The following is a 24,366-nucleotide window of genomic DNA, read 5'->3' on the forward strand; positions in this document are numbered from 1 at the left end:
GCCATGCTCTTTGCTCTTGCGTGCGTGCTCCCTTCGTGGCTCTCACTTCACGCCTTGTGTTCCTCCTGCTCCTCCCCACCCTCCCCGCCATGCCTCAAGCCCACCTCCCTTCCAGCCCCGGCTTCTCGACCGGCCGCGACGGCGCCACCGCCTCTTCCTGTGCATCATGAACACCCCCACCAAAGACCAGTGGCTAGATATAACTCCGAGCTGAGGGAAGCGACGTGTCGCGCCACCAGCTCGTCTTGCCGAGCAAACTCAACCGAAACAACACACCACAATGGGTCTCTTCTCTTCGGGTCCCGCCAAGGCGGAGGAAAAGCTTCTCAAGTCTGGTGAGCAGCAACCGGCGACACGACACAGCAGGACACGCACGCACGCCCGCTGACGCTCGCTCTCCAGAGGCCAAGGTCGAGGACAAGGACCTCAAAGCCGCCAACGACGACCTCGCCGTCGCCCAGAAGGCCGAAGACAAGTACTTCAAGCAGGTCCACGACGCGACAAAGGAGTACAACAAGGACAAGGCGCACAACGACAAGGCGGCCCTCGAGCTCGAGAAGGCGCAGAAGCGCTACTCTTCCAGCTCGGCCAAGCTGCAGGAGGCCGAGCGCGAGGTCGCGTCCCGCAAGACCGAGCACGAGCGGCTCAAGGCGCGCACGAAGGAGTGCCAACAGCGCGTCGCGGAGCAGAAGGACATGGTGGGTGGCGGCGGCGCGGGAGTGCAGGCTGACGACGGCGCCAGATGAACAAGCACGACTCGGCCCGCGAGACGCGCAAGACCGAGCTGTCGCGCCCGAGCGGCGACGACGCGGTCGACGCGGTCCCGAGCCGCTCAGAAGACCTGGCGATCATGGACGCCGGCGGCGACGGCAAGCCGTCGGGCGTGCGCGGCGTCACGGCCACGGGGGACAAGCGGTACACTGGCGACGGGCGCGTGGTGAAGGATGAGCCGGTCGGCGATCAGCACCTGGATGGCCTGGGGCGTGACGGGACGAGCGGCACGCGCGGCGTGCTGGGCGTGAACAAGAGCGGCAACAACACTGCCAACACGGCCGGCACCACCAGTGGCAACTACGCCACCAACCCGGGCAACAACACCGCGACCGGGCCCAACGCCAACACGTACGGCGCGCAAGCCGTGCCCAACACGGGCACGTTTGGCCCCGCCACGCGCACTAACATCAACAATACGTCCACGCGCGACAACAACAACACGTCGACCCTCGTCGGTGCCGGCCTCGCGGCCGGCGGTGTGGCTGGCGCCGCGGGCGCCGCAGCGCTCCACGGCAACAAGGCCAGCGGCAACGAGGTACGTACCAGCAGCAGCGGTGGCGGCGGCGGCACTGCCGACTCGTCGCGGTACACGACGCCGAGCGAGGGCCCTGGGCCGGGCGCGTACCCTTTCGGCGCACAGCGTGACACGGCCTCCACAGCCGGCGCGACGCGGGGCGCGAACGCCGACCGGGCGGGCTTTGTCGCGCGCGACGACGCGCGGAACGGCGGGCGCGAGCGCGCCGTCAAGAGCGAGTATGTCGAGCGCGAGGCGATCGCCACGCGCGACGGCGTGTCGGGCAAGCGCGAGGCGCACGTCGACGACAAGGGCACGTACACTTCCCGCGGGGTGCTGTCAGACTCGACGACCGGCGCGTCCGCTCGCCACGCGACTTACGTCGGCGCCGACGGGCTCGGCGAGCGCGAGCGCTTCACTACGCGCGACGGGGTCAAGGAGCACGATGTCATGGTCGGCACCGACGGGCTGTCCGCCACGCGCGACGTGCAGACCGACGCCGCGACGGGCACGTACACCTCTCGAGGGGTGCTCTCTGACGCCACGACCGGCGCGTCCGCATCCCACGCGAAGTATGTCGGCGCCGACGGCGTCGGCGAGCGCGAGCGCTTCGCCACGCGCGACGGAGTGACGGAGCACGACACGATACTCGGCGCCGGCGGCCTGTCGGGCAGCCGCGACATGCGCACCGACGCCGCGAAAGGGACGTACGCTTCCCGCGGCGTGCTGTCCGACTCCACGACGGGCGCGAGCGCCGCGCACGCGACCTATGTCGGTGCCGACCGCCTCGCCGAGCGAGAGGTGTACGCCTCGCGGGACAGCGTCACCGCACACGATACCCTGGCGACGAGCCGCGGGGTCGCGCAGCGCGACCTCCGCGCCACCGACGCGGGGGTGCTCGAACGCGATACCCTGTCCACCGGGCGGGGGTATGCCGAGCGCGATGTCCTCGCTTCGAGCGACGGATACGCGCAGCGCGAGGTGCTCTCCGGCCCGCGGGGGACAGTGGAGCGTAACGTGCTCGTCGGGCCGGACGGGAACGTCGTCGCGGCGCAGTCGTACGACAGCGACCAGCGCTACGGCGCCCCTACGCAGGGCAAGGGCAGCACCAACGCTAACGCCGGCCTTGCGGCCGGTGGTGTGGCGGCAGGCGCTGCCGCACTTGGCGCCTCGGCGCTCGGCAAGGGCAGCGGAGGTGGCGGTGGTGGCGGCCTCGGCGCCGCGTCCAGCCTCCTCGGCGGTACCAATGACAAGTCCGCGCTCGGCGCCGCAGCCCTCACCTCCAACTCTGGCGGCGCGCTCGGCGGCGCCGCGAAGCAGATGTACGTCGAGCACGAGACCAAGAAGGTGCTCGACTCGACGGGCGTCAGCGGGGTCATTGGGCCGGAGGGGCAGAAGGCTGTGTCAAGGGGTGTAGGCAAGGCCGTGGTGGGCTCTGGCGCGGGCGACAAGCTTGGCGCCGCGGCCCTCGGCGGCGCCGTCGGTGGCGGCGGCGGTGGTGGCCTCGGCGCGGCCTCAGCCCTCAGCGGTGCCACCTCTGGCGGAGGCGGCGGCACCAACTCGCTCTCGGCGCTCAGCGGCGTGTTCGGCGCGGCGGGGGACAAGGCTGACCGCGACTCTGCGGAGCGAGGCAAGCAGGCTTATCACTCGCAGGTCGACGGCTCGTCTGCCGTGCGCGGCGGGCAAGGCTACGGGAACAATGCGAGCCTCGGCGCTGGCGCGGCCGCGCAGACCAACCCCAACGCCAGCCTCGGGCAGCGCGCGCCCGGCGCGTGTACCCCCACCCGAAGCGGCCGGTCGAACGCGTACTTCAACCAGAATATGCCAGGCGGGCTGGGGACGCACACGCCGCCTGCGATGGCGTAGGGAGTGTGACAGCAGTGTCCATAGTGCGACAGATAACCGAAAAGCAACGTATAGTGTAGCGTAGCCCGACTGTAATGTATTCACGAGTCCTGGAACAGCGCTTGACGGACGACGGTGGGCCGAGGTGGGCCGGCGAACCAGCCACCCTGTGCAGCTGCCACGCCGCTGCGCCGCCGCACCCTGCAAATGACATGAACCAAACATGACCTGGGCTGGCAGGCAGGAGTGGAATGGCTGACGTCGGGTCCACATGCTCCCACCTCCTCCGATCCGACTCTGGACGCTACCTCATTTGTACTCCTTCGCTCAGCATCGCCTTGTCGCATGCAATGGCATCTTCGGCAAACACCCCGGCAGCGTCATTGTCAGCTGCACATGTCGTCCGCGGCCAGCACTTACGGCATGGGCGAGGTACGGCTGAGCGACCTGCTGAGACTCTAGGGGCGGCAGGCAGCTCGTCTTTGCTGACCTCGACGACAAGCCATCGCGCGTGATCCCAGGAATCGGACGTTGTCTCTTATTAAAACGTGGACGGGGCAGGAACACACTCGTCGTCGTCGTCGTCGCCGCCGCCGTCTCGTCTCAGTGTCCATATCCCCTTGTGCTCTCCCCTTGTCTCGCTCGTCGTCAACAAGACGGCCAGTATGCGTCGTCGCACGTCTCCCGGCCAGAAACCTTGAGCTACAAAGTTGACGAGCAACGACCACGAGCGGAGCGACCTTCCACGACGACGACAATAACAACCACTGCAACAACGACAGCGACACCATGTCATACGACCTAGGTGGACCCGGCGCAAAGTCGGCCTCGCACCTCCCGCAGCAGCAGCGCCCGAGCTCGGGCCACAGACCATCACGGAGCATGGGCAGCGTACCGACGCGCCCTCCGCCGCCGCCGGGCGGCGTGTCGCCCTCGAGCAGCGGCATTCCGAGCAGCGGCATCTCGCCCTCGAGCTCCAAATCCGCGCTCGCAGCAGCATCAGGAGCGACATCCAAGCTCGCGCCGCCGACCCAGGCCGTCCCGAAGTGTGAGTTGAGCTGTAGCGGGGGCATCGCTGACCCCAGTCAACGAGATATACATCCAGGCTACAGAACAGAACGACGGACTGCGATGGGCGCCAGCAGAGCCGCCGACCGACACGCCGCTCGCGCCACTCGAAGCGCTCGCCGAGAGCAGCAGCTTCCGCGAGCAGCTGTGGGAGCGCAAGACGAAGCGCTGGCATCCCGACCGCCCGTCCATCTCGCTGCGGGGCAAGTGGAGGACGGTGAGTGGGCTTGGCGTTGTTGTTATTGTTTCGGCACAGTTTGATCGCCGCGCGCAACGGCACTGACACACGCGCCCAGCTCGACGAGCTCGACCGTATCGTCGCGCGCATCAACGTCTCGCGCATCGACTCACTGCTGGTCAAGTTCTCCCCGCCGGCGCACTTTCGCTTCGCGTACAAGTTTCTCTTTATGCGCCTGCACGTCACGGGGCTGCGTCGACTTGGGATCGACGACCCCCTCCCGCCTGCAGCTATTCCTGCCCTCGCCAACTTTATCCGGAGCCCGCGGTCGCACGGGCTCGTCGAGGTTGTGTTTGACGGCTCGGCGCTGAGCTACGACGACGTCGCGCCGCTCGCCGCCGCCGTTAAGGACAACACAACCCTCGCGCGGCTGTGTGTCGGCGCATGCAACCGCCGGCTGTACATGCCCATGCGGCAGAGCTGCCAGTGCTTCCAGCCGCTCACCAAGATGTGGGGCCACGACGGCGCGTCCGGCCACCTGGGGCACATCGCGCCCATGCTCCTCCGCAACCGCGACATGACGGCCAAGGTGCACAAGGCGGCGCTGCGCAGCCTCGTGCCCGCACGGATACTCCTGCGCGCGGCCGACGTCGCGGCGGACACGAGCTCCGAGCTCTCGGGGTCAGCGCCGCGCGTCACGGCCCAGCCGTACCGCTCCAACGGGTTCACGGTCAAGCGGCCCGTCCGGAGCCCGCCGCGCACGGCCGCCGTGCTGAGGTTACCCAGGGAGGCGCTGGCGCGGATACTGCACTTTGCGGCCGACGAGTCGGCGCTGCTGACCGACGACCAGGTCGCCGTCGTGCTCGAGCATGCCGCCGACCCCGCCGCGCTGTCGAGACTCGCGCGCGAGATTGGGAGCGGTAGGACAGATACTGTCGAGAGCAGGCAGGTGCGCGTCGAGTGGCTGTCCAAGGGCGGGTTCACGTGGGAGCGCGAGGTGGCCGCCAGGATACGGCTGCAGGCGCCGCCAGAGAAGGCGCCAGTGCCCGTCAAGCCGCTGGCTGCTGTCCGTCCACCAGTACAGGCGCGGACGCCGTCCCAGACGGGTGGGGGGACGCTGCCTCGGCGGCCATCACAGACCCAACAGCCGGCGCCGGCACCACCGCCGCCGCCAGCACAACAGCCGCTCAAGTCTGCGCTGAAGCAGCCGTCGAGCCGACTGATTTAGGTTTACGACCAGACGATGATGAGAGAAGGGCCAGAGGGGAAGGACGCTTCAACGAACATTTTACGTGTACATGGCATATAGTCTGTAGGTTAGGTTATGATATAGCTGTAATGTGAGAGATGCAATGCGATGCACAAGGTCGAGATGGCCGTGGCCGCGGGCACTGCCTGGCCTGCCCACTGCCCGATCAACTACTGTAAGCCGGCAGCGGTGACATTGCCCCGCCCAACGTCATACATGATCTTGCTACTGCTAGCTCGTGCGTAAAGGCCGTAAAGCGCAAAGGAGGAATGGAACGTGGCCTGGGCTGGGCGTTTGGGGGTGTCACGCTTTGGCTCCACCGACCAACCTTACAGCGGCCGTGCATGCAATTACGTGTGACTGGCAAGGCGAGTGAGGTGCAAGGTGGTGGTGTTCGTCGTCGTCGTCGCCGCCGTGCCCCTCACCACCTACCACTTGTCGCCCAAAGGCCGTGAGTGCCTGGGTGTTGTCGTCCGAGGGGTGCTTGTTTTGAACACGCCCGCTGGAGTTGTCATTGCCGTCGTCGTCGTCGTCGGCCCCCCCCCTCCTCCACCCACAGTCGATCTAATCAGCATCGCCCGCCAGGCCAGGGCAGGGGAAGGCGCGGGATGCGTGGCGTCCGGCAGCGGCGGCGGCTACGGCGTTGATGCAATGCTGCCGAACTGCACTACACTAGCCTTGCGCGGAAGAGGCCTTGGTTGTTGTTGCCAAGTCGAGGGTTGTGCCCGATGGGTAACTTGGCCCCTGTGCTCTTTTTCCCCTTCCGCTGCTAGAGTTTGCGCCGCCCCTTACCCCATCTTTGGGTTCTGCCGCAATCCTCTCGACAATCGCCAGTCCTCTGGAACGGGTAAGGCGGTGGGTGGGTGCGCGGGTGGTGTGGGCGTTGCGGGCTGAGCGGGTTGCAAGGAGGCGCAGGGGCTGGACCCCTGCCTTGTTTAGACTCGGAGTTGCTTGCTGCTGCCGAGCTGCCTGCCGCTCTGCCCACTTCCACTGCAAATAAACAAACAAACCGCCAGGCCCTTGGACGACGTCGAGGCACGCCGCTCGTCGTCATTCTCTGGTTTCAGACTCGGGCGATATCACGTGCGGGGCGGTGATGATGGCTCCGACTTTGTGCGTGACGGCCGTGTTCTGCTGATCGCTCTAGCTCGACAAGCAAGGGGCAACCAGCGCGGGGTATTGCAGAGAGTGCTGGGCTGCCTGGGTAGTCGGCTGTAACTCACAGACTTGTGCAACAAGGGGAAGAAGAGGGGCCCGGTGTGGTGGGTCGCCGGGTCCTGGCGGGCCTGGCTTGACTGCCTTGCCTCGCCTTGCTTGGCTCTGCCTCGTTGTCGTCCGTCGGTCCGAGCGAACGAGCCACTCCCCCGCCGTCGAGGTGCAATGTCCCAGAGGCCTCGAGAGGGGGCGTCAGAAATGAGGCCTTGACATGCGTTGCAGATGATCGCTCTTCCTGTCTTCATTGCTCCATCCCCCATTGCTCTGTTCACGTTGCAGCAATGAACTTTGGCACTGTCGAGTGTGAGTAGCCAGCCCCCTGCCCGACACGCCGGGCCACCAGACCGACCAAAGCGACTGACCCCCCACCCCAGACTTTGACATCTTCATCCAGGCCACGGCGCAGACCGACAGCCTCCAGTGGTCGGCACAGCCCACCGAGCCCGCGGCAGTCGGCCACGGCGCGCTGGACCCGACCACGGCGCTCACTCGCGTCTACCGTCTCCAGTTCCGCGAGAAGCCGTGGGAGCGGCGCGCGAAAAAATGGCACAGCGACAAGCCGACGCTCCAGCTCCAGGGAAAATGGCGGACGGTGCGTTACATGCAAAGGGGGTGGTGGTGCACTCGGGCCTTATCTCAGGCCAGGCCAAGGAGGCTCCAGCTTACTAGGCTCGGATGCTGACACACCCACCCAGGTGCACGACATTGAGACCATTGTCGGCCGGCTGAACGCCTCGCGGATCGACGACCTGGCCATCAAGATCTCTGGCGGCCCGCTCGAGTCGTACGCCAAGCTGTTCGACACGCTCAATATCCCGGGCCTGCGCAAGCTGTGCGTCGAGGACGCTCTCCCAGCGTCGGCCGGCACGCCGCTCGAGCGCTTCCTCCGCTCGCCGCGGGCGCACGGGCTCGTCACGATCGACCTCGACGGCGGCTTCCTGCACGCCAAGGAGGTGGGGCGGATCGCCGATGCCCTCCGCACCACAAACCGGACAGTCACCCGCCTGTGCCTGTCCGAGTGCTACCTCTCGCAGCACCGGTGCGTGTGCGACCTGCGCCAGAACATCTGGTCGGAGCGCGGCGACACGCGCCACCCGTACATCCAGAGCATCAAGCTCGCCGAGGACCGCAACCGGTTCCTCACGACGCGCGTGCGGCAGGCAGCGGTGCGCGCGCTCGTGCCTGCGCGTATCCTCCTGCGTGCGCGCGCACCAGAGGACTACGAGTCGAGCGACTCGGACCAGTCGGCAGAGACGTTCGCGTCGGCGTCGTCGACGACGAGCTTGGCGGGACATATCAACAAGCTGCCGCGCAACGTCGTCATCCGCATCATCCAGTTCGCGAGCCGCGACCCCGCCGCGCTGAGCGGCGCGCAGCTCGCGCGCATCGTCGACCATGCGTCTGACTCCGAGTCCCTCAAGCGTGTTGCGCTGGCGCTCAGCACCGCCGCTGACCGCGGACAGACACACAACCTCGCCCGGCTGGAATGGCTCAGCCGCGGCGGCTTCTTCTGGGATCACCTGCGGCCCGCAGTGGCGGCGGCGTGAGGAGGGAGGCGGGTGAATGGCCGCGTGCGTGGGAAGTGCAGGTCGCCGGACGACACTAATAATGACCTTACGATGTGTATAATACCAGATGCAGTTGTAGACCAGACTACCCATGGACAGTCTGAACGGGTTTCGGAGGCTGGTGAGAATGCCGCGCGGACAAGGTGCTAGGCACCGACCATGTCGTAAACGACACAAACCAAACAAGTGCATCTGTTCCTAACAACGTTCTTTTGATTCCTTTAACAACCAACTGCAGCAGCGATGACTGAAACCCTCTACCCTCCTCCCTTCACTCGTCCGTGTTGCAACTCGCTCTCCTGCCCTCGCCCGCTCACGGGGTATACCTGAAGTGGGGGTTCTGCCTGTCGGTGAGGTCCTCCTCGGGCTTGAAGTCGTGCACACCGTTGAGCGCCTCGAGGCGGTCGCGCTTCTTGTTCTCGTGGCGGTAGATGAGGTCGATGCCGACCATGCACACGCCGGTGAGCACGACACACAGCACGCAGGTGAGGTACGCAGGCGTGTATTTGGGTGCGTCCTTGTCGCGGAAGATCTGCGGGCCGATGAGGTTGCCGACGCAGTAGAAGATGAGGTAGAGGCCGTTGACGGTCGACTTCTTCGTCTTGCCCGCGACGTTGGACGTAATGAGCGACATTGTCGCGGCGAGGCAGATGATGTACGGGATGACAATGTAGCAGCCCACCAGGCGCCCGATCTTCATGTGCGGCGGGAGGAGCCACACCAGACACAGGCCGACGACCGAGATGCAGCACGGCACAATGCCCACCAGGCAGCGGTTGCGCAGCTTGTCGCCGAGCCACAGCCAGCCAAAGTAGTTGAACGCGAGCCACGAGTTGACCATGCCGAGGAGGAGCGTCTGGAGGGCCGTGAAGCCGAAGCCCTGGATGATGATGGTGAAGAAGCTGGGCGCAGGGGTCAGCGATATCTCGACGAGAGAGCGAGCTTCCACGGCGCCGCCACTCACTTGGTGAGGAGACCGTTGGGGATGCACGTCAGGATACCGACGAGGCAGTACATGAGCGTGAGGGGGTCCGTCAAGGCCTCCTTGACCTGGCTCCACTCCCACTTGCTCTCGACAGGCTGCTGGTTTCCGCGGACGCGGATAGCGGCGAGCTTCTTCTCCTCCTCGGTGAGGAACCACGCCTTGTCCGGCGTGTCAGGAATGAACAACAACACCAGGATACCCGAGACGGCAGTCATCAGGCCGAGGAGGATATAGATGACCTTCCACCCTGGGATGGCGAGCTTGTGCTCCATGTCGGCCTTGACGAGCCCGTACGCAATCGCGCCGCCAAAGATGTATCCGAAGCCGTTCATCGCGAACCATACGCCCGTGCGCGTGCCCTGCTCGCGCAGCTTGTACCACTGTCCCGTGAACAGCGCGAGCGCGGGCGTGATGGACGACTCGAAGAAGCCGAGCAGGAACCGGATCACCATCAGGTAGATGAACCCCTTGTCGATGGCCATGAGGCACAGCACGGCGCCCCAGATGATCGCGTTGGTGCCGGTTACTTTGGCGATCGGGAAGCGCTGCAGGACGTAGCACATGGGGTACTCGCCGACCAGGTAGCCCAGGTCTGCGCGCGGGCGTCAGCGCAGGCGAGCGGGCGGGCGGGCGACGCCACTCACAGAAGATGGAGCCGAGCCACGAGTACTGGCTAGTGTTGAGGTGGTTGGCCTGGCGGAACCCCATGATGGCTGCGTAGGACATGCAAGTCTTGTCCAACTGGGCTGGTCAGCGCTCCTTCTCTGCTATCGTGGGGCCACACACAAACTGCAGAGCATACACGGCACACAGAATCGGCAAGAGGTGCTTATCCGCCTTCTTCCTGATCCGCACGTCGTCCTCCTTGGAGATGAACAGGTCCGGGTCGGCGTCGGCCGTGCGCACGGCCGTCGCGGCCTCCTTGTCGAGACTGGAGCGGGAGGGGGAGGGCTCGAGCTTGGTCATGGCGTGCGTGTTCTGAGGTGTTGTGGTGGGATGTGAGCGCAGGCACTTGCGCGTGGAGAAGAAACATGCCTCGAGACGCAGCGAACGCTTTAAGGCCTCGCGAGATCAATCACGCCCAGCGGCACTGGCATTGGAGCCCCACATCCCCACAGCGGCCCTGCCTCCCTGCCCTGGGCTCGACGTGTCGCTAATCTCGACAAGGACCGGGTCATCCAGCCGGCCAGCCTCAGATGTCTGTCTGCCTGCTGCGCTTCGCCGCTACCCTCTCCCCCTCCCCCACCCGACCCATCTTCATGCACACCGCACGCCATTCGCTCGGCCGCACCCCGACCGAGAGCGCCACACCACCTCCTGCCATTCGTCGACAATCAGCGATTCCCTCGGCCAGCTACAGGGATCTCGAACCCAAGGTACCCAAGGTTGACCCGCTGGCGGCGCTAACCGATGATAACTCGACAGTGTGGTCGGGTCGGGAAAATTGGGCCGAATTTGTCCTACGCCGCGCAGACACCGTTGATTGCTGTTATCGAGCGGTGGTTTAGCCGCTGCGCCAAGCGCAGCTGGTGGCTCTCTGCGTCACGCGACTGGACTTGACTGTGGCATGTTGGCATGCACCGAATACCGTTGGCCTGTATCGTGCACGTACGGCCGCAGCTGCGTATGTTGCCTGCTCGGCCTGCGACGTGAATTGATATGGATATTGACACGGTGAAGTCGGCGTGCAGAGTCATCGCTGCTGACTCGTTCCCCCCGCCCAATTCCGCGGCTGCGATTTCCAAGACTGACCGCTGTCACCTAGCTCCATCCCACACCCTGGGAATCACCTGGATCCCCCACCTCACCGTATCTAGAGCGGGGACAGCGGCGATCGCCGTGTTGGAAAACACCCGCTCAGCATCTCTTGGAAAATACAAGCAGCTGATTCATGTTTATCTCTGCTCGCCCGATAGGCACGGTTAAAGCGACGCAGGTGCCACTGTCATCCCACAGTACGTAGCCACTCGGCTGTTCAATAAGTGTACCGGAAGTGGGGATTGGTTCTGCTCGATTAGCCAATGCCTGCCACAGCGTTCAACACCACTACCACCCACCTGTCGGTCAGGTCCTCGGACTCCTTGAACAGGTGCACGCCGTCGGTGCCCTCCAACCTGTCGCGCTTCGCGTTTTCGTGCCGGTACACAAAGTAGATGGCCACCTGCGTTGCGCCCACGAGGGCAACGCAGACGATACACGTCACGTAGCACGGCGTGTAGTTTGGCGCATCCTTGGCTCGGAACGTCTGCGGGCCAATGAGGTTGCCCACGCAGTCTGAAGAGTTAGGGTCTGCTGTCTAGCTTTAGCTCACAGAAGATGAGGTAGAGTGCATTGACTGTCGTCTTCTTGGTCGTTCCGGCAACATTGGACGTGATCAACGACAGGGTGATCGGCAGGCAGACAATGTACGGGATGATTCTGTGGCTATTTAGCTGGGCAAGAAATGGCTCACTCACAGATAGAACCCAGCCAGGCGCCCCGCCTGCATGTGCTTCGGGAGGGCCCACACGAGCGCGAAGCCTGTGATCGACTGCGCGCAAGGGAAGAGGGTCATCAGGTTTCGATTCTTGAACTTGTCACCCAGCCACGGGTAGACAATGTAGTTGATGCCCAGCCAGCTGTTGATCATGCCGAGGAGGAGCGAATCGGCCGTGGAGAAGTTGAGGGTCGAAAGGATAATGGTGAAGAAGTTTGTCGTGACACCGTTGGGGATACAGGCCAGAATGGCAACAAGTGAGTAAAGCCAGGTCTAACACGTCAGCGGCATTCGAGCTCGTCAGCTTACAAGTGGGTCGCGCAACGCCTCCCAGAACTGAGGCCACTCCCAAGCATTGTTGGTCGGCTGCTGGTTCTCCCTCGTCCTGATCTTGACGAGGCGGCGCTCCCTCTCGGTGAGGAACCACGCGGTGTCCGGACTGTCAGGAATGAAGAAGAGAACGAGGAGCCCCGCAGCGACGGTTGCGATACCGCAGGCGATGAAGATGATCTTCCAGCCGGCAATGGCGAGCTTGTGCTCGTTTGTCGCCTTGAGTAGGCCCCATCCCATGGCGCCGCCTACAATGTATCCGAGGCCGTTCATCGAGAACCACAGGCCAGTGCGGGTACCCTGCTCACGCAGGCGGTACCACTGGCCTGTGAAGAGGGCCAGGCCTGGTGTGATAGACGACTCAAAGAACCCGAGGAGGCTGGGCGTCAACAATGTTTGGACCTTGCACTCACAATCGGACGACCATCAGACCTGCAAAGTTGTGCGCGACAGCCATCATGGCGAGGATGGCACCCCAGACAATCATGTTGGCCGCCGTCACCTTGGCGATCGGGAACTTTTGCAGCAGAATGCACATAGGATACTCGCCGACGAGGTATCCGAGGTCTGGGTGTTTGTCAGCCACGAACGACACAACACCCCTTTCGACGCAACGCACAGAAGATGCTGCCCAGCCACGAATAGTCGCCCAGCGAGAGATGGTTGTCCGGTCTAAAACCCATGACGGCGGCATAGCTCATCGAAGTTTTGTCGAGCTGGCATCAGCTTTGCTTTCCAGCGCACCACTCACAAACTGGAGAAAGTACCCGAGGCACAAGATCGGGAGCAGGTGGAGGTCGGCCTTGCGCTTGAGAGCAACATCCTCCTCGGGCGTGAGGACGTAGCCGTCCAGCTCGTCGCTGTCGGTCCGAGCCAGGGTGGGAACAAGGTCCCCCGCGATCTTCTCCTTGTCGTCCTTGGTCATGTCGATCAGTGGGCACGGACTTCACGGCACGTCCTCTCCCAGTTTTAAAGACCTCCTCTCCCCCCTCAACGAGCCTCCACTTCGCTGTATCGGGGAGTATTCGGAGAAGACGTTGTCGCCATCGCTCGAGATCAGTCGCGAGTGAGTGGGTAGTGAGTGCGCGATCCAGACCCGCATGCCCGACCACCGAGAGTGGAGGAGGCGAACATGAGACGTTGTTGTTGGTTGAGCGTCACGAACGGTGGGGAGGGACAAAAGGTACGGGCGTGGGATCTACCTTCTCCGCCACCGAAGTTGAGCACGCATGTCTTGTCAACGAGCACGCAACGTGTCGATCGCGACGAGCGTCTGAGCTGGGCTGCATGAGCTGCTCGTCAGCGAGCCGCAGCCACACATCCGCGCCATATCCACCGCAGCCGCGCCACCAAGACGACAGCAACGGGTAAATTCGCTTATCTCGCCATGGCAGGCCAGTTGATGTCGCCTATCCTCAAGCCACCGCCTGTCGAGTTGTCAACCGCAGGCGCAGGCAGTGAGCGGAGAAATGAGCAGAAATACTCCTGTGCACCTGGGCGCGGCCCGTGTCGGCGGGCGGGGCACGCCGTGGGGCGAGATAACGCCGCTGGCGGCGCCGATATCACACGCGGCTCGGCTTGATATCACACTTGGACCGCCAGGTCTGGGCTCGGCGCCCTTGGCTTGCACGTCAAAGTCACGCGCATTGACATTCCGCGTCGATCATGCGGGGTAGGCGGCAGTGCGGGGTTTGTCGGTGAGCAGCATTGTGGGCGGGTGACTGATGTTGAGAGGAGGGGGAGGGAGGGGGTGGGACGTCGATTGTCGCTCTGACTGTTGACTAGGGGTTGGTGACTGCGTGCGTCTGCAGACCTGAGGGGATGGGGAGGCCGGAGGAGGGAGCATGGTCGCTGGAGAGAGGTGCTAGACGTGAGTTTGTGTGTGTCAAGGGCAAGAAGAGTGGAGAAGGTGAAGAAGGAGAAGGGGAGTAAGGGGAGAGGGCCATGGCGGTGATGACGGCACGTGCCCCCACCACCCGTGATCCCCAGCAGCTCAGCGCGACTGACTTTGTCTTCCAAGCCACCCAAGCTCCCAAGATGCAACAATGTAGCCAACTCTAACACTCCTCGTGCATTATACTTTTCTACTACTGTACAAGGGCAACACTGGACCAGCCAAGCGTGCAAGGAATCCGTAGTCAGTTATAGCGACGTGACCAGGTCGGGGATCAGTTTTAGGACCTGAGTCTAGTCCAGTCAGTTAAAGCGACATGACCAGGTCGGGGATCAATTTAAAGACGTGATCTAGTCGAGGTCGTTGCGGGGGTGGGTGAAGTTACTCAGTAGCCGAACTCGTTGAGCTGGTAGAGGCGGCACTTGAGGTCGTTCTCGCGCTGCACCATGTCGTAGGCCTGGCGGGAGCGGAACGAGAGCGGGGGTGGGGGTGGGAGGGCCTTGTGGACACCGGCGGTGGGGCTGGGGAGCGCGGGGAGGGGCTTACGGGCCGGCGAGGGCGGGGGCGTGGGGAGCGGCGAGATGGGGACGACGGTGAACTCGTCGTAGCCGAAGAGGAAGTTGTCCTCGTCAATGTCGCAGCGGTCGCACTTGACGCGCAGTGCCGAGTGCCTGGGCTTGCCCGTGGCGCGGTGGCAGCGCTTGTGGTGCGGGAGGGTGCATGGGGCGGGGCGGTAAGCGACAAGAGTCGGCTCGGTGATGCGCGCGGTGTGCGAGGTGAGCCAGGTGCCCTCAAACTTGGGGTGAGCGATGGCCGTCGGAGCAAAGTCCTTGGCGTGGATGGTGTAGTGGCCGGTCGACGAGGCGGCGGCGGGGTCGTTGGGGCGCGTGCGCTGGATGTGGGCGATCTCGCGGGCGTGGGCGTAGAGGCCGGACATTGTAACAGTGTGTAATGAGTGTGGGGTGTGTGCGGTGGTCGCTGTGGTAGTTGTAGTAGTGGTGGGGCTGGCTATGAAAGCTGGCGGGGGACGGTGCTGAAGAACTTGGAGAGGCGGGGGCAGGGCATGCTTTTAAGCCTGCTGCTGGTGGGAGCTGTCGGCAGAGTGCCATGTCGTGCTTGTTTGCTGTGGTATCCATTGCGGAAAGCGAGACGGTGAGGTCGATGAAAGCGGTCGCGATGTCACGAGCGCATCTGGACGCGTCGGAGTGCTAATGACTTTGTCAGGGAAAATTCAAATGGCACGAACAGGGTCATTTAGAAAAGTGTTCAACGTTGTAATGATTGCCAAACAACTGTCGCAAACGCTTGTGGCACCTGTCCGGACTGGGAACCGCAACCAACCTTCATACCTCACGACTGAATGCTCGCACCACCTCGCACTCTGCTCGCACCAGGTCCAATTGAAGTATCTCTTGAATGCATTGTACATTGCAGCGTGACGCATATGCAGGTTACGCAAACATCAGGCGGGACTGACTCCTGTAGCCCTGGCCACCGCCAGTTGCGATGTCATCGCTGAATTCGAGCGTGACGGCGTCAGGCCTTGTTGCGCGCGGGCAGCAACTCGCCCAGTATGTGCTTTGGGTGGGTGGTGAAAGCAGAGATTGTGTTGCCCGTGGAACTCGTCACGTGCACCAAGAACGCCTAGGGGCCGGACCCAAGCAATGCTTAGCCACCAGTGTCATGGGAGTGGGTCAGGACGGGCAGTCATGAGCAACGTGTGAAATGAAGCCGCCGGTGTCTCTGACCCCCCAGAAACGAGGTGTCATACTTAGCGAGGGGGCTGGGGCCTAGGCGTCATGAGCTCATGCACGTCAGTTCACATCACCCTTGTCAGAAGCCTTAGAACTGCGTCAGACCGCTCCGAGGCATACAAGTACATTAGAATCTAAGGCTACAAGCATGTGAATGTCCAAGACCGGGAACTAGTACGAGTCCGAGTAGACGGGGTATCCACGGGCTCAGGCCTGCACGCGCTCGTTAAGGCAGACCGTCGATCCGGAAGCGGAGCGGTGCGTGGGCGCAAAGGCAGAGTAGAGGCGCGGGGGGTTGAGTTCGCGGAACGAGCTGCGCGGGTGGTCGAACATGGCGTCAAAGTCGTTGCGGAGGAGGATGGGGTGGCGCGTGAGGGCGGGGTACTCGGTGTGTGGGCGAGGCGGGCGGGATGGCTCGGCCAGTTCCTGCGAGTTCGCGTTCGCGTCGAAAGTGCGCTTGGTGCAAGCGGGGCAGTAGACGTGGCTGCTCGTGCGCGCCTTGATGGCCTTGCGGGCGAAGACCTTCTGCGCGGGGCTCGGCGGGTTGCAGGTGATGCAGTCGCGGTGCGCGGGGTGCTCGAGCTCCGGCTGGGAGACGGCGGCGCGGTCGCGGGTGAGGATGCGAGCGATGGCGGTGTCTGGGGAGTCAGTGCCTGAAGGGAGGGGAGGGGAGGGGAGGCGGAGGGGACTTACTCATTGTTGTGGTTGTTGTGACTGGAGTTGTGGCCGTGAGGCGAGGTTCTGACGTGGTGCGGTGGTTGTGGTGGTAGTGGTGCGGTGCGAAGGTCGCTGAGAGACTTTGTTGAGAAGAAGGTTGCACTCGTCACATCGCTGCCTTTTATCTCTTTCTGGAGAACACACCGGCAACCAGGTGGGGTATGCGTTCATACGCAACTACTGCGTGCTGTGGTGGGGATCCTGCACGCACCCGCCGACTGGCTGCAGCACGTCCAAGTCGGTGCACGAACGTGCGTGAGTATGGTGACCGCTTGCCTTGTCCGTATGAATTCGGTCAGTCAGCTGATGTCCATATAAGTTGCAAGATACGCATTGCGTCGTTGTTGTCGACGCAAAAGGAGTCGAGGAGCGCAAAGAGCAGTCGCGCATGGAGCAAGTGCCACGAACGAACGCTTACACCCAGCAATTTGATTCCCCTAATTTCCCGAAAGGGTAATTTTGATGCGAGTGGCGTCGCAACGATTCCATTTGCGTGGAGTGTCAACCGCACTTGCGGAGACGTGCAGCTGCAAATGGAGCACGGCGGCAACGATCAAAGCGGGTATCGAGCCAAACGCGTATGCAAGGCAACGCATGGGTGCGAGCAGTAGGGCCGCGATGTCGGACTTTGGCAGCAGGACCCGGTGACATCACCCTCGCCTTCTCGAGCACGCCGAAACGAGACCCGGCGCAACGAGAGCAAGTGGCTGAACGAATGTAATCGGCAGTGCGCATGGAGTAGGTGGTCGCTCCCTTGAAACGGGCTCGGATTCTGGAGACGGAGTCTCGAAGGGGACATCCGGTGACATCATGGTAGAACCGTCGCCAACTGTCGCCGTCCCCGTTGCCGTCGAGTATCGTTACGCCGCTAACGGAGCACGCGTGGGAATAGGGACCGCTGCGAGTCGAGAAAGATGTAGACTGAAAACAGATACGCTGCACACGCTGCGCCAATGACGTCGACGGCCCGCGGCAGCTAGCACCAACTCGCCCCCTATCGAACGGAGACGGTGAGAAGTCCGACTACTCGGCCAACCGGCGGAGAACCACGCATCGGATGATGTAATGCCTCGTCGCGAGATGGAAAAATCAGGCGCGCTGGGGGTGTGCATGTGGGCTGCCGCCGCCGCCGCCAGTGATCACCAACTTCCCCGCCTTCCTCGTCTTCCTTTGCATTGTTTGCCTCGCCGTCGCCGTCAATGTCGCCGTTCGCCCCGGCTCCTCACAATTACGTTTTGCACCACTCTACTCTGCTTCACGACGTCGATGGCACGACTCAACACGGCTCCCCAAGGCCCCAAGCTCCCCACGACTCGTCACCCCCGCGGCGCCCGGCCCGGCGACTCGCACCCCTTCAACACAACAACACAGCGCCCACGCCCAGCGTCTTGTTGTGTGCCAAGGGACGACGATGCTGGCGCTGCCATCTGCGCTTGGTTCGCAGTCACTCCCCACTCAGTCACCCGCCCAACGCCTGTTCCTCAACCCCATCCTTCTTGCCCTCGACCGCACCCACAACGAACGCCGGCCTGGCCATTGTGGCTTGCTCCTGGCGTGATCATCTCCTCGCTTCCATTCCTGCAACTCGCACGCACGGCCCGTACGCCACCGACCCAACTCGCGTCAAAGGGTGGCGACCACGCCTAAACGGTACCAGGCGACCCCCGGTGACACTTGTGTGTGTCCCCTCCCCTCTGTCCTCGTGTTTCCATCCTTTCAACACTCGCACTGCCATCCCGTGCCAATCGGCGTTACGCATTGGCCAATCCCACTCTCTGCCAAGTCGATGCCCTGCCCAGATGGCTCACTCCGCCCTCCTGGTTGCGAGCGGCGTCGCAACTACAAGACTGTCCCACCAAGTGACTCTGGCCGCCGACCCCCCGCACCCCCCACTCCCCTCTCCCTTCATTGTTGCACCCACCACATCACCAAACAACAACCTACCCAATATGCCCCCCAAGCTCCTCAAGCCCCCTGGCGACAAGGCCAAGACCTCACTCAGCGACAACGAGACCTCCCAGATCTATCCACCCGACAACCCACCGCCGCCGGTCAAGCTCCCCCGTGTTTACGGGTACTCGGATGCACGTATGCGTCAACTCCAAGAGGAAAATCATCCTGTCGTCGCCCCCTTGGAGCGGGCCGAGACCCTCCAGTTCAACGAGGCCTGGGTCAAGCTCTTCCCGAAGGGCGTCCCCGTTGACGACGAAACTCTCATGGGCATCAACCACATCGACCACCAGCTCCTCTTCAACGCGTTTGTCTCTCTGCTCTACAAGTATCCCTTCTTCATTCGCCAGGGCTATGACTTCTTTGAGGTCAACGTGATCGCCTTCAAGTACAATATCAATGTGGTGAGTGACGCGACGCGACGTGCCTCCCCTCTCACCCTCACCCACTAAACAGTCCCAGGGATTCACCTTACCTTATCTCAAGGAGTTTACTTTCGCGCTCCACACGGAGCGTATCCGCGACCTCCGCGTCGCGCTTCCAATCAACCATACCAACCACGGAGACATCTACCGCCGCTTCACATGCTTTCTCCTCCAAGTGCTTGCAAACCCGAACCTCGACACCCTGTTCCTCGATCTTGAGGCGGACTTCCACTTCCCATACCCCATGCTCGACTTATACCTTAGCTCTCCTCGTTCGGCTGGGCTTCATAGGTTCAAGATCGGTGTCAAGGACAGCTTCTTTGCCCAGAAGCTCATCCGTGGCATTCCGTCTGCCAACACAGACCTGCAGCTCATCTGCTTTAACAAGTGCAAGGCCACCGATGCCGTCGCGTGTAGCTGCAAGGCCCGTTACCTTGGCCCCATTGATCCTGGTTACCATGTCCTGTTCAGTGCCGTGCTTGACCGCAACAAGGAGCGTGACCTTCGCCGCCGCGCCGCGGCGCCGCCATGGAAATCTTGAACTGCGCGTCGGTTCTCCTCTCTGGCGCCACGACGATCAGAGACTTCGACAGCTTGCCGCGCAAATCCCAGCAGCGCATCAACAACATCCTCACCCAGTCACTCCCTCCGGTACCAGCCCGTGCTGAGAATCTTCACCTCCCCGGCTGCTTTGTGACCTTAAAGTACCGCCGAGAGATCGCCGGTGACGTCGCTTGGGAGCCCGCAATCACCAAGGCGGAGGCTGTTTACATCCTCAAGAACGCCGGGTTAATCAACCATCTTCTCAAGAGCAACGCCACTCGCATGCTCCACGAGAGGCCAGAGATTGGCGCCCAGATCATCTGGGATGTCCTTCTCCGTGCTCCGTCTCGCAAGCAGCTCGCCGCCCAGGTGTGGGAGGGCGGTACCAGCATGGAGGCTGAGTGCAGTCGTCGTTAACACGGGCTCCATCCCCCTGCCCCTCATGATCGATTCTTTGACTCCGAGTACACGTGACAGCACGGACTGAACGCCAGTGTCATGCATAGTAGTCTGCGCACTTCAGCCTGTTGTGGAAGATACTAATAGACTAATGCATACATACTAAGCTTGACGACCTGCCCTCACGCCGCCGCCCCCATTCCCGCGCTTTTTACAGTTTGAGGCTCGCTGTGGATCCCCCAGACGATGGCGTACGCGCTGAGCTGATAACTCCGAGCTGGCGCCCCCGATATGTAACGCCATCACCTTCTTGTCCGGGATATTCATGCTGACGTTTGGTCTGTAGCGGTCGCTTGAGGCTCAAGACGGCAGATTGCAGGCGCCGGAGCCACCGCCGGCCCACACTGGCCCCGTTGTTCGTCAGAACCGTGCGCCACCTCATTGTGTAATTTTTATTCACCATATGCATAGCTATTGTCATTATTTCCACAGTCTGTCTTGAGCCTGGTATGTACAGAGTCCAGGCAAATTGTGCTTATGTCGATGAGGAGTGGGGATGGGATGGGATGGGATGGTACGATGCGGACATACATATACTGTTGGGTGGGCTCAGCGAGGAAAGGTGATGCGTCATGGCGGTGGAGGTTGGTGACGGTGACGCTGGGGACGGACAGCAACGCTACCGCCGTCCTATGCAGCGTCGTAGTTGATAGACTCGAAGGGCTCAAAGCCGCGCAGGTTGGCCATGGGAGCCGCGAGGATCTGCTTGAAGAACTCGTGGCGGTTGACGTCACGGTTGTAGTCCTCCTCATCGTCGCCGAAGCAGAGCGCCTCCAGCATGCGACCGAGCCCGCGCCTCGAGAGGGCGTACTTGATGATGCGGTTCATCTCGTCGTCGGTGAGAGGCGACATGGGTGCGGGGGCAGGCGGAGCAGCCGGGGCCGGCGGGCCGGTGGGAGGGCTCGCAACCTCGGCAGGACGGGCAGGCGGGCCGGCGCGAGCGTTCGGAGCCTCGGCAGGAGGGGCAACGATGAAGATGACCGTGTCGGTGTAGGGGGCGGGCTGGATGGCGAAAGACGCGAGAAGCGCGCGAATCTGGGCCTCGGTGGGAGTCGTGGTGATGGGTTCGACCTCGAGGTACGACAGGACGAGGCGGATGACCTCGAGCGGAAGAACCCCGTTGACTGTGGAAGGGCTGGAAGGCGCGACGGGCGAGGACGAGTTGCCGACGGTCGGCGAGGCCGCACCCGGAGGAGTGGGGGTGTGGGGCGCGAAGAGCTTCGACGTCGTGAAGGTCTGCACAAAGAACTTGGCGGCGGCCTGGTTGCGGATGAGCATCTTCTGGGCGTTGGCAAGGAGGACGTGGCTGGTCGCCGTGTGACCGCGGAAGGTCTGCGGGCAGCCGCAGCCCTCGTCCTCGGTGGGAGAGGCACAGTTGCACACCGTGATCTGGAGGAGGGTGCTGTTGACGGGGATGATGCTGGCGGTCATCCAGCGGGCCCAGTAGTCGGTGGGCTGGCCGTGTCCGAAGATCTTGAGGAAGTGGAGGCCGTGGCTGCGCCCTGACTTGAGGTAGCGTACGAGCTGGTCGTGGATGTGGTGGACGGGGACGTTGGCGACCAGGAGGCTCGTGATGCCGGGGTTGTGCAGCGTGTCGATGAGGTACGTGACGAACCGGCGGCGGTGGTCGGTGAGGCGGTGGCCCGTGGACTCGGTGGGCGCCTCGACCCACACCTGGCGAATGGGGGAGCGGTTGAGCGCGCGCATGAGCTCGGGGAAGAAAGCCTCGTCCTGGGGGGTGTCAGCATGCCGGCCGGAGAGAAAGAGAGACTCACGAGCTTGAGGAGGCCGTCGCGGATGAGCGAGCCGAGCGTGAGTGTGACGACGTTGTCCTCGACGCTAATGAAGAGGGGGTAGTTCACGAGGAGGCGCCGGAGCGGCGCCAGGGCCGGCTTGTCGAGGAGGCTGACGTCGACGAACGTCTTGAGGTGCAGGCGGACGACGAGGGTGGGCTTGGTCATGGTGCGAAAGAAGCGAGGGGGGCAAGGAGGGAGGCGAGAGGGGGTAACCAAGAGAGGAGCCCAGGCCATGTTTAAAGCACTTCGCGCCCTCGCAGCGGGCAGCGAGTCGAGCAAGGAGACGAGGGGGGCGGCGCGGCAGTGAACCGGTGTGGGGTGTACTTGCAATGGGGTAAGAGGGGGCAATGGGAGTAAGAGGAGTGTAGAGTGTAGAGTGTGGATGTCAATGCTGGGCAACACCCACGCCCAGCAGACGGCCACGGCCACGGCACCGAGTAAGTGTGTGCTGCGACCGCAGGTGACGAGGTGCATGGGTGCGTGGTCGAGCGGTCGAGTCGAGGCGGACACACCATGGGCCGCGGCGTGGACGTTGGCCGCCGCCAAGTGACACACACAACCATCCAAGTCTCTCGAAATAGCGTTATCTGCAATCCAGGGCTGGGAGAGGGGCGCTGGGTGGATGGGTGCCGTGCGGCAGAAGCAAGCGCTGTAAACCCAAACAACTCGGCCGCCACGATCGCCGGTGGCGCCGCCTATTTCCACCTCGCGCGCGGAGCACGCATGCAATGCACGGCCAATAATGCGAACAGCTTGCCATAAGCTAGGTGTGCTGTAAAAGCGTTATTGTTGCGCGCTGGCGGCGTGCTGACGATCGAGCGCACACACACTCGCACCAGCCGGCCCTCCCTCGTCAGGCGCCACAAGCGACGCGACAACACACACTTATTTTCCCCGGCTGTAGCCCTTGGCGATTGGTTCTTCCGGCGGGTGTGTAGCTTATGGTGGCGCTGGAGGGCTGAGAAAAAAGGCAGTGTAGAAGGGCTTGTTGTGGGGAGCGAGCGAGGGTGCGGCGCTGTGTGGCGGCTGCGAAGGTGCAGTAACCGGGCACGCCAGGTGCCCTTGTCGTGTGAGTGGGCAAATCAGGGCGTTATCGGTCGGTTCTGAGACGCGAAACGTGCCTGTAGAGTGACTGGGAGAGTATGTACGCACTGGCGCGACGGCCGGCACCAAACCTCGCGCCGTCACCCATTCCCCACGCCTGCACCCGTTCCTCTTGCTCGACTGTCCTTCATCCCTACTTATCTCTCCACACACCTGTCCTCCTTCCTCGCCGTTACCATGCCCTGTTACCATCTTCACACGCCTTGCTGTTGGAGGTAGCAACCCCGGCCAGCTCCGACTCGACCAGCCTATCCCCGATGACTCGACGCTCGCCACCCCTCCTCGTTTGCCACCCGTCGCCACCTCAAGTCGCCACCCGCCCTCAAGTCAGTCTCGTCCTCCGATCACAGTGCAACAGTGCAGCGAACCAATACACTACTAGCATTATAATCCTACACTACTACAACAACGGCACACTGGACCAGCCAAGTGTGAGTCAGTTTTACGACGTGACCCGGTCGCCGATCCTAAAGGTGGGACTTGATCTGGTCCGTGGGTGCGGTGGTGCCGTGTCTGTGACTCAGAACTTAGGCGGGACGGGGAGTGGGTTCTGCTCGAGGTAGCGCGAGTACTCGGCGTGCCTCTGAGCGTGCTTCTTGGACTCGACGGGGATCCTCTGGACAGCGCGGTACGCAGAGACCTCGGCCTGGGCGCGAGTCGGGGCGGGCTTGCGCGGAACAGAGTAGGGGTTGGTGGGGCGGTCAGACGAAGCGACAGTGGGGAGGGGCTTGTACTGGTCCGGGAGCGTGTGCGTGACCTCGACGTCGTAGCGCGTGCGCGTCGACGAGACCGAGACGACCGAGTCGCGGTTGCGAATCTTGGCGAGAGCCTGGTCGAGGGCCGAGACGGGGTTGGCACTGGGCTGGACGAGGCGCTGAGGCTGGGGCGAGATGATGGCGGGCGCGACCTGCGAAGAGGCGGTGTGGTACGACGAGGTCGAGACCATCGAGTCGCGGGGCGACGCGGCCGTGTAGTAGCTCGAGGCCGACGAGACGGTCGAGGCGCGCGACGAAGTGGGTGGGGTGGCGGGGAGGTGGTACGACGCCGGGAGAGTGTGGCGGTGAGGTGGGGTGGGCAGAGCCTTGTTGACCTTGGGCGGGGTGGCGGGCGGGGTCGGGAGCGCCTTGGCGACCTTGAGTGGGGCCGTCTTGCCAATGCTGGCGTTGTGACGAGCCCACGGGGTGCCGGAGGGGTGAGCGACCGAGGTGAGGTACTGGTAGTCGACCGCCGTGGCGTGAGCCTGGGCGGGGTTCGGGTTCTGCAGAACCTTGAGCTTGCGGTACTCCTCCCAGCAGCGCTCGCAGTTGATCTTAGCGAGGTGGGGGAGGGCGGGGTAGAGCGCCATGAAGCGCTTGGCGGCGTCGGGGCGCGTGCAGACGGGGCACTGGGGGTGGATCGGGGCGAGCTCGGGCGAGAGGTTGATGCTGATGGGCGTCCACTGGAAGGTGGAGCCGGAGGTGGTAGCGGTGGCGGTCGAGCGCGACATGGTAAGAGGTGTGATGGTGGTGGTGGTGCTGTAAGA

At 63.1% G+C, this 24,366-nt stretch overlaps 10 protein-coding genes across 11 annotated transcripts; 4 read left to right on the plus strand and 6 right to left on the minus strand.

Moving 5' to 3' along the window:
- Window positions 1–246: 246 nt before the first annotated feature.
- On the plus strand, window positions 247–3,154 carry LOC62_04G006440 (uncharacterized protein; the record flags this gene model as incomplete). 2 transcript variants are annotated; one of them, XM_062773008.1, is made up of 6 exons in its annotated part: window positions 247–335; window positions 403–698; window positions 743–1,309; window positions 1,601–1,915; window positions 2,264–2,653; window positions 2,927–3,154. In XM_062773008.1, exons 1-6 carry the CDS (start codon window positions 281–283, stop codon window positions 3,152–3,154), a joined length of 1,851 nt encoding a protein of 616 aa, XP_062628992.1. In that variant the 5' UTR covers window positions 247–280. The 2 variants fall into 2 exon arrangements, with proteins under 2 accessions (XP_062628992.1, XP_062628993.1); XM_062773009.1 differs by lacking the exons at window positions 1,601–1,915; window positions 2,264–2,653.
- Window positions 833–2,667, minus strand: LOC62_04G006441 (uncharacterized protein; the record flags this gene model as incomplete). The annotated part of the gene is made up of 5 exons (XM_062773010.1): window positions 833–976; window positions 1,318–1,624; window positions 1,670–2,055; window positions 2,123–2,548; window positions 2,569–2,667. The coding sequence occupies 5 exons, from the start codon at window positions 2,665–2,667 to the stop codon at window positions 833–835; spliced, it is 1,362 nt and encodes a 453-aa protein (XP_062628994.1).
- Window positions 3,155–3,922: 768 nt separating the features above from the next.
- On the plus strand, window positions 3,923–5,607 carry LOC62_04G006442 (uncharacterized protein; the record flags this gene model as incomplete). The annotated part of the gene is made up of 3 exons (XM_062773011.1): window positions 3,923–4,181; window positions 4,219–4,418; window positions 4,498–5,607. The coding sequence occupies 3 exons, from the start codon at window positions 3,923–3,925 to the stop codon at window positions 5,605–5,607; spliced, it is 1,569 nt and encodes a 522-aa protein (XP_062628995.1).
- Window positions 5,608–7,124: 1,517 nt separating this feature from the next.
- Window positions 7,125–8,390, plus strand: LOC62_04G006443 (uncharacterized protein; the record flags this gene model as incomplete). Its single annotated transcript, XM_062773012.1, has 3 exons — window positions 7,125–7,146; window positions 7,218–7,435; window positions 7,539–8,390. 3 exons carry the CDS (start codon window positions 7,125–7,127, stop codon window positions 8,388–8,390), a joined length of 1,092 nt encoding a protein of 363 aa, XP_062628996.1.
- Window positions 8,391–8,724: 334 nt separating this feature from the next.
- On the minus strand, window positions 8,725–13,127 carry SPCC417.10_9 (putative transporter; the record flags this gene model as incomplete). Its single annotated transcript, XM_062773013.1, has 11 exons — window positions 8,725–9,313; window positions 9,376–9,988; window positions 10,041–10,137; window positions 10,183–10,327; window positions 11,454–11,670; window positions 11,708–11,814; window positions 11,853–12,145; window positions 12,182–12,581; window positions 12,616–12,769; window positions 12,822–12,918; window positions 12,954–13,127. The coding sequence occupies 11 exons, from the start codon at window positions 13,125–13,127 to the stop codon at window positions 8,725–8,727; spliced, it is 2,886 nt and encodes a 961-aa protein (XP_062628997.1).
- A 1,354-nt stretch (window positions 13,128–14,481) lies between these two features.
- Window positions 14,482–15,033, minus strand: LOC62_04G006445 (uncharacterized protein; the record flags this gene model as incomplete). The annotated part of the gene is made up of 1 exon (XM_062773014.1): window positions 14,482–15,033. The coding sequence occupies one exon, from the start codon at window positions 15,031–15,033 to the stop codon at window positions 14,482–14,484; it is 552 nt and encodes a 183-aa protein (XP_062628998.1).
- Window positions 15,034–16,057: 1,024 nt separating this feature from the next.
- On the minus strand, window positions 16,058–16,547 carry LOC62_04G006446 (uncharacterized protein; the record flags this gene model as incomplete). The annotated part of the gene is made up of 2 exons (XM_062773015.1): window positions 16,058–16,488; window positions 16,544–16,547. 2 exons carry the CDS (start codon window positions 16,545–16,547, stop codon window positions 16,058–16,060), a joined length of 435 nt encoding a protein of 144 aa, XP_062628999.1.
- Window positions 16,548–18,516: 1,969 nt separating this feature from the next.
- Window positions 18,517–19,902, plus strand: LOC62_04G006447 (uncharacterized protein; the record flags this gene model as incomplete). Its single annotated transcript, XM_062773016.1, has 3 exons — window positions 18,517–18,921; window positions 18,974–19,439; window positions 19,601–19,902. The coding sequence occupies 3 exons, from the start codon at window positions 18,517–18,519 to the stop codon at window positions 19,900–19,902; spliced, it is 1,173 nt and encodes a 390-aa protein (XP_062629000.1).
- A 672-nt stretch (window positions 19,903–20,574) lies between these two features.
- Window positions 20,575–21,905, minus strand: LOC62_04G006448 (uncharacterized protein; the record flags this gene model as incomplete). Its single annotated transcript, XM_062773017.1, has 2 exons — window positions 20,575–21,675; window positions 21,720–21,905. 2 exons carry the CDS (start codon window positions 21,903–21,905, stop codon window positions 20,575–20,577), a joined length of 1,287 nt encoding a protein of 428 aa, XP_062629001.1.
- A 1,459-nt stretch (window positions 21,906–23,364) lies between these two features.
- LOC62_04G006449 (uncharacterized protein) lies at window positions 23,365–24,330 on the minus strand (the record flags this gene model as incomplete). The annotated part of the gene is made up of 1 exon (XM_062773018.1): window positions 23,365–24,330. The coding sequence occupies one exon, from the start codon at window positions 24,328–24,330 to the stop codon at window positions 23,365–23,367; it is 966 nt and encodes a 321-aa protein (XP_062629002.1).
- Window positions 24,331–24,366: the final 36 nt, after the last annotated feature.

This window comes from Vanrija pseudolonga, chromosome 4 (genome assembly GCF_020906515.1).
Source record: "Vanrija pseudolonga chromosome 4, complete sequence".
NCBI classification, from domain to species: Eukaryota; Fungi; Basidiomycota; class Tremellomycetes; order Trichosporonales; family Trichosporonaceae; genus Vanrija; species Vanrija pseudolonga.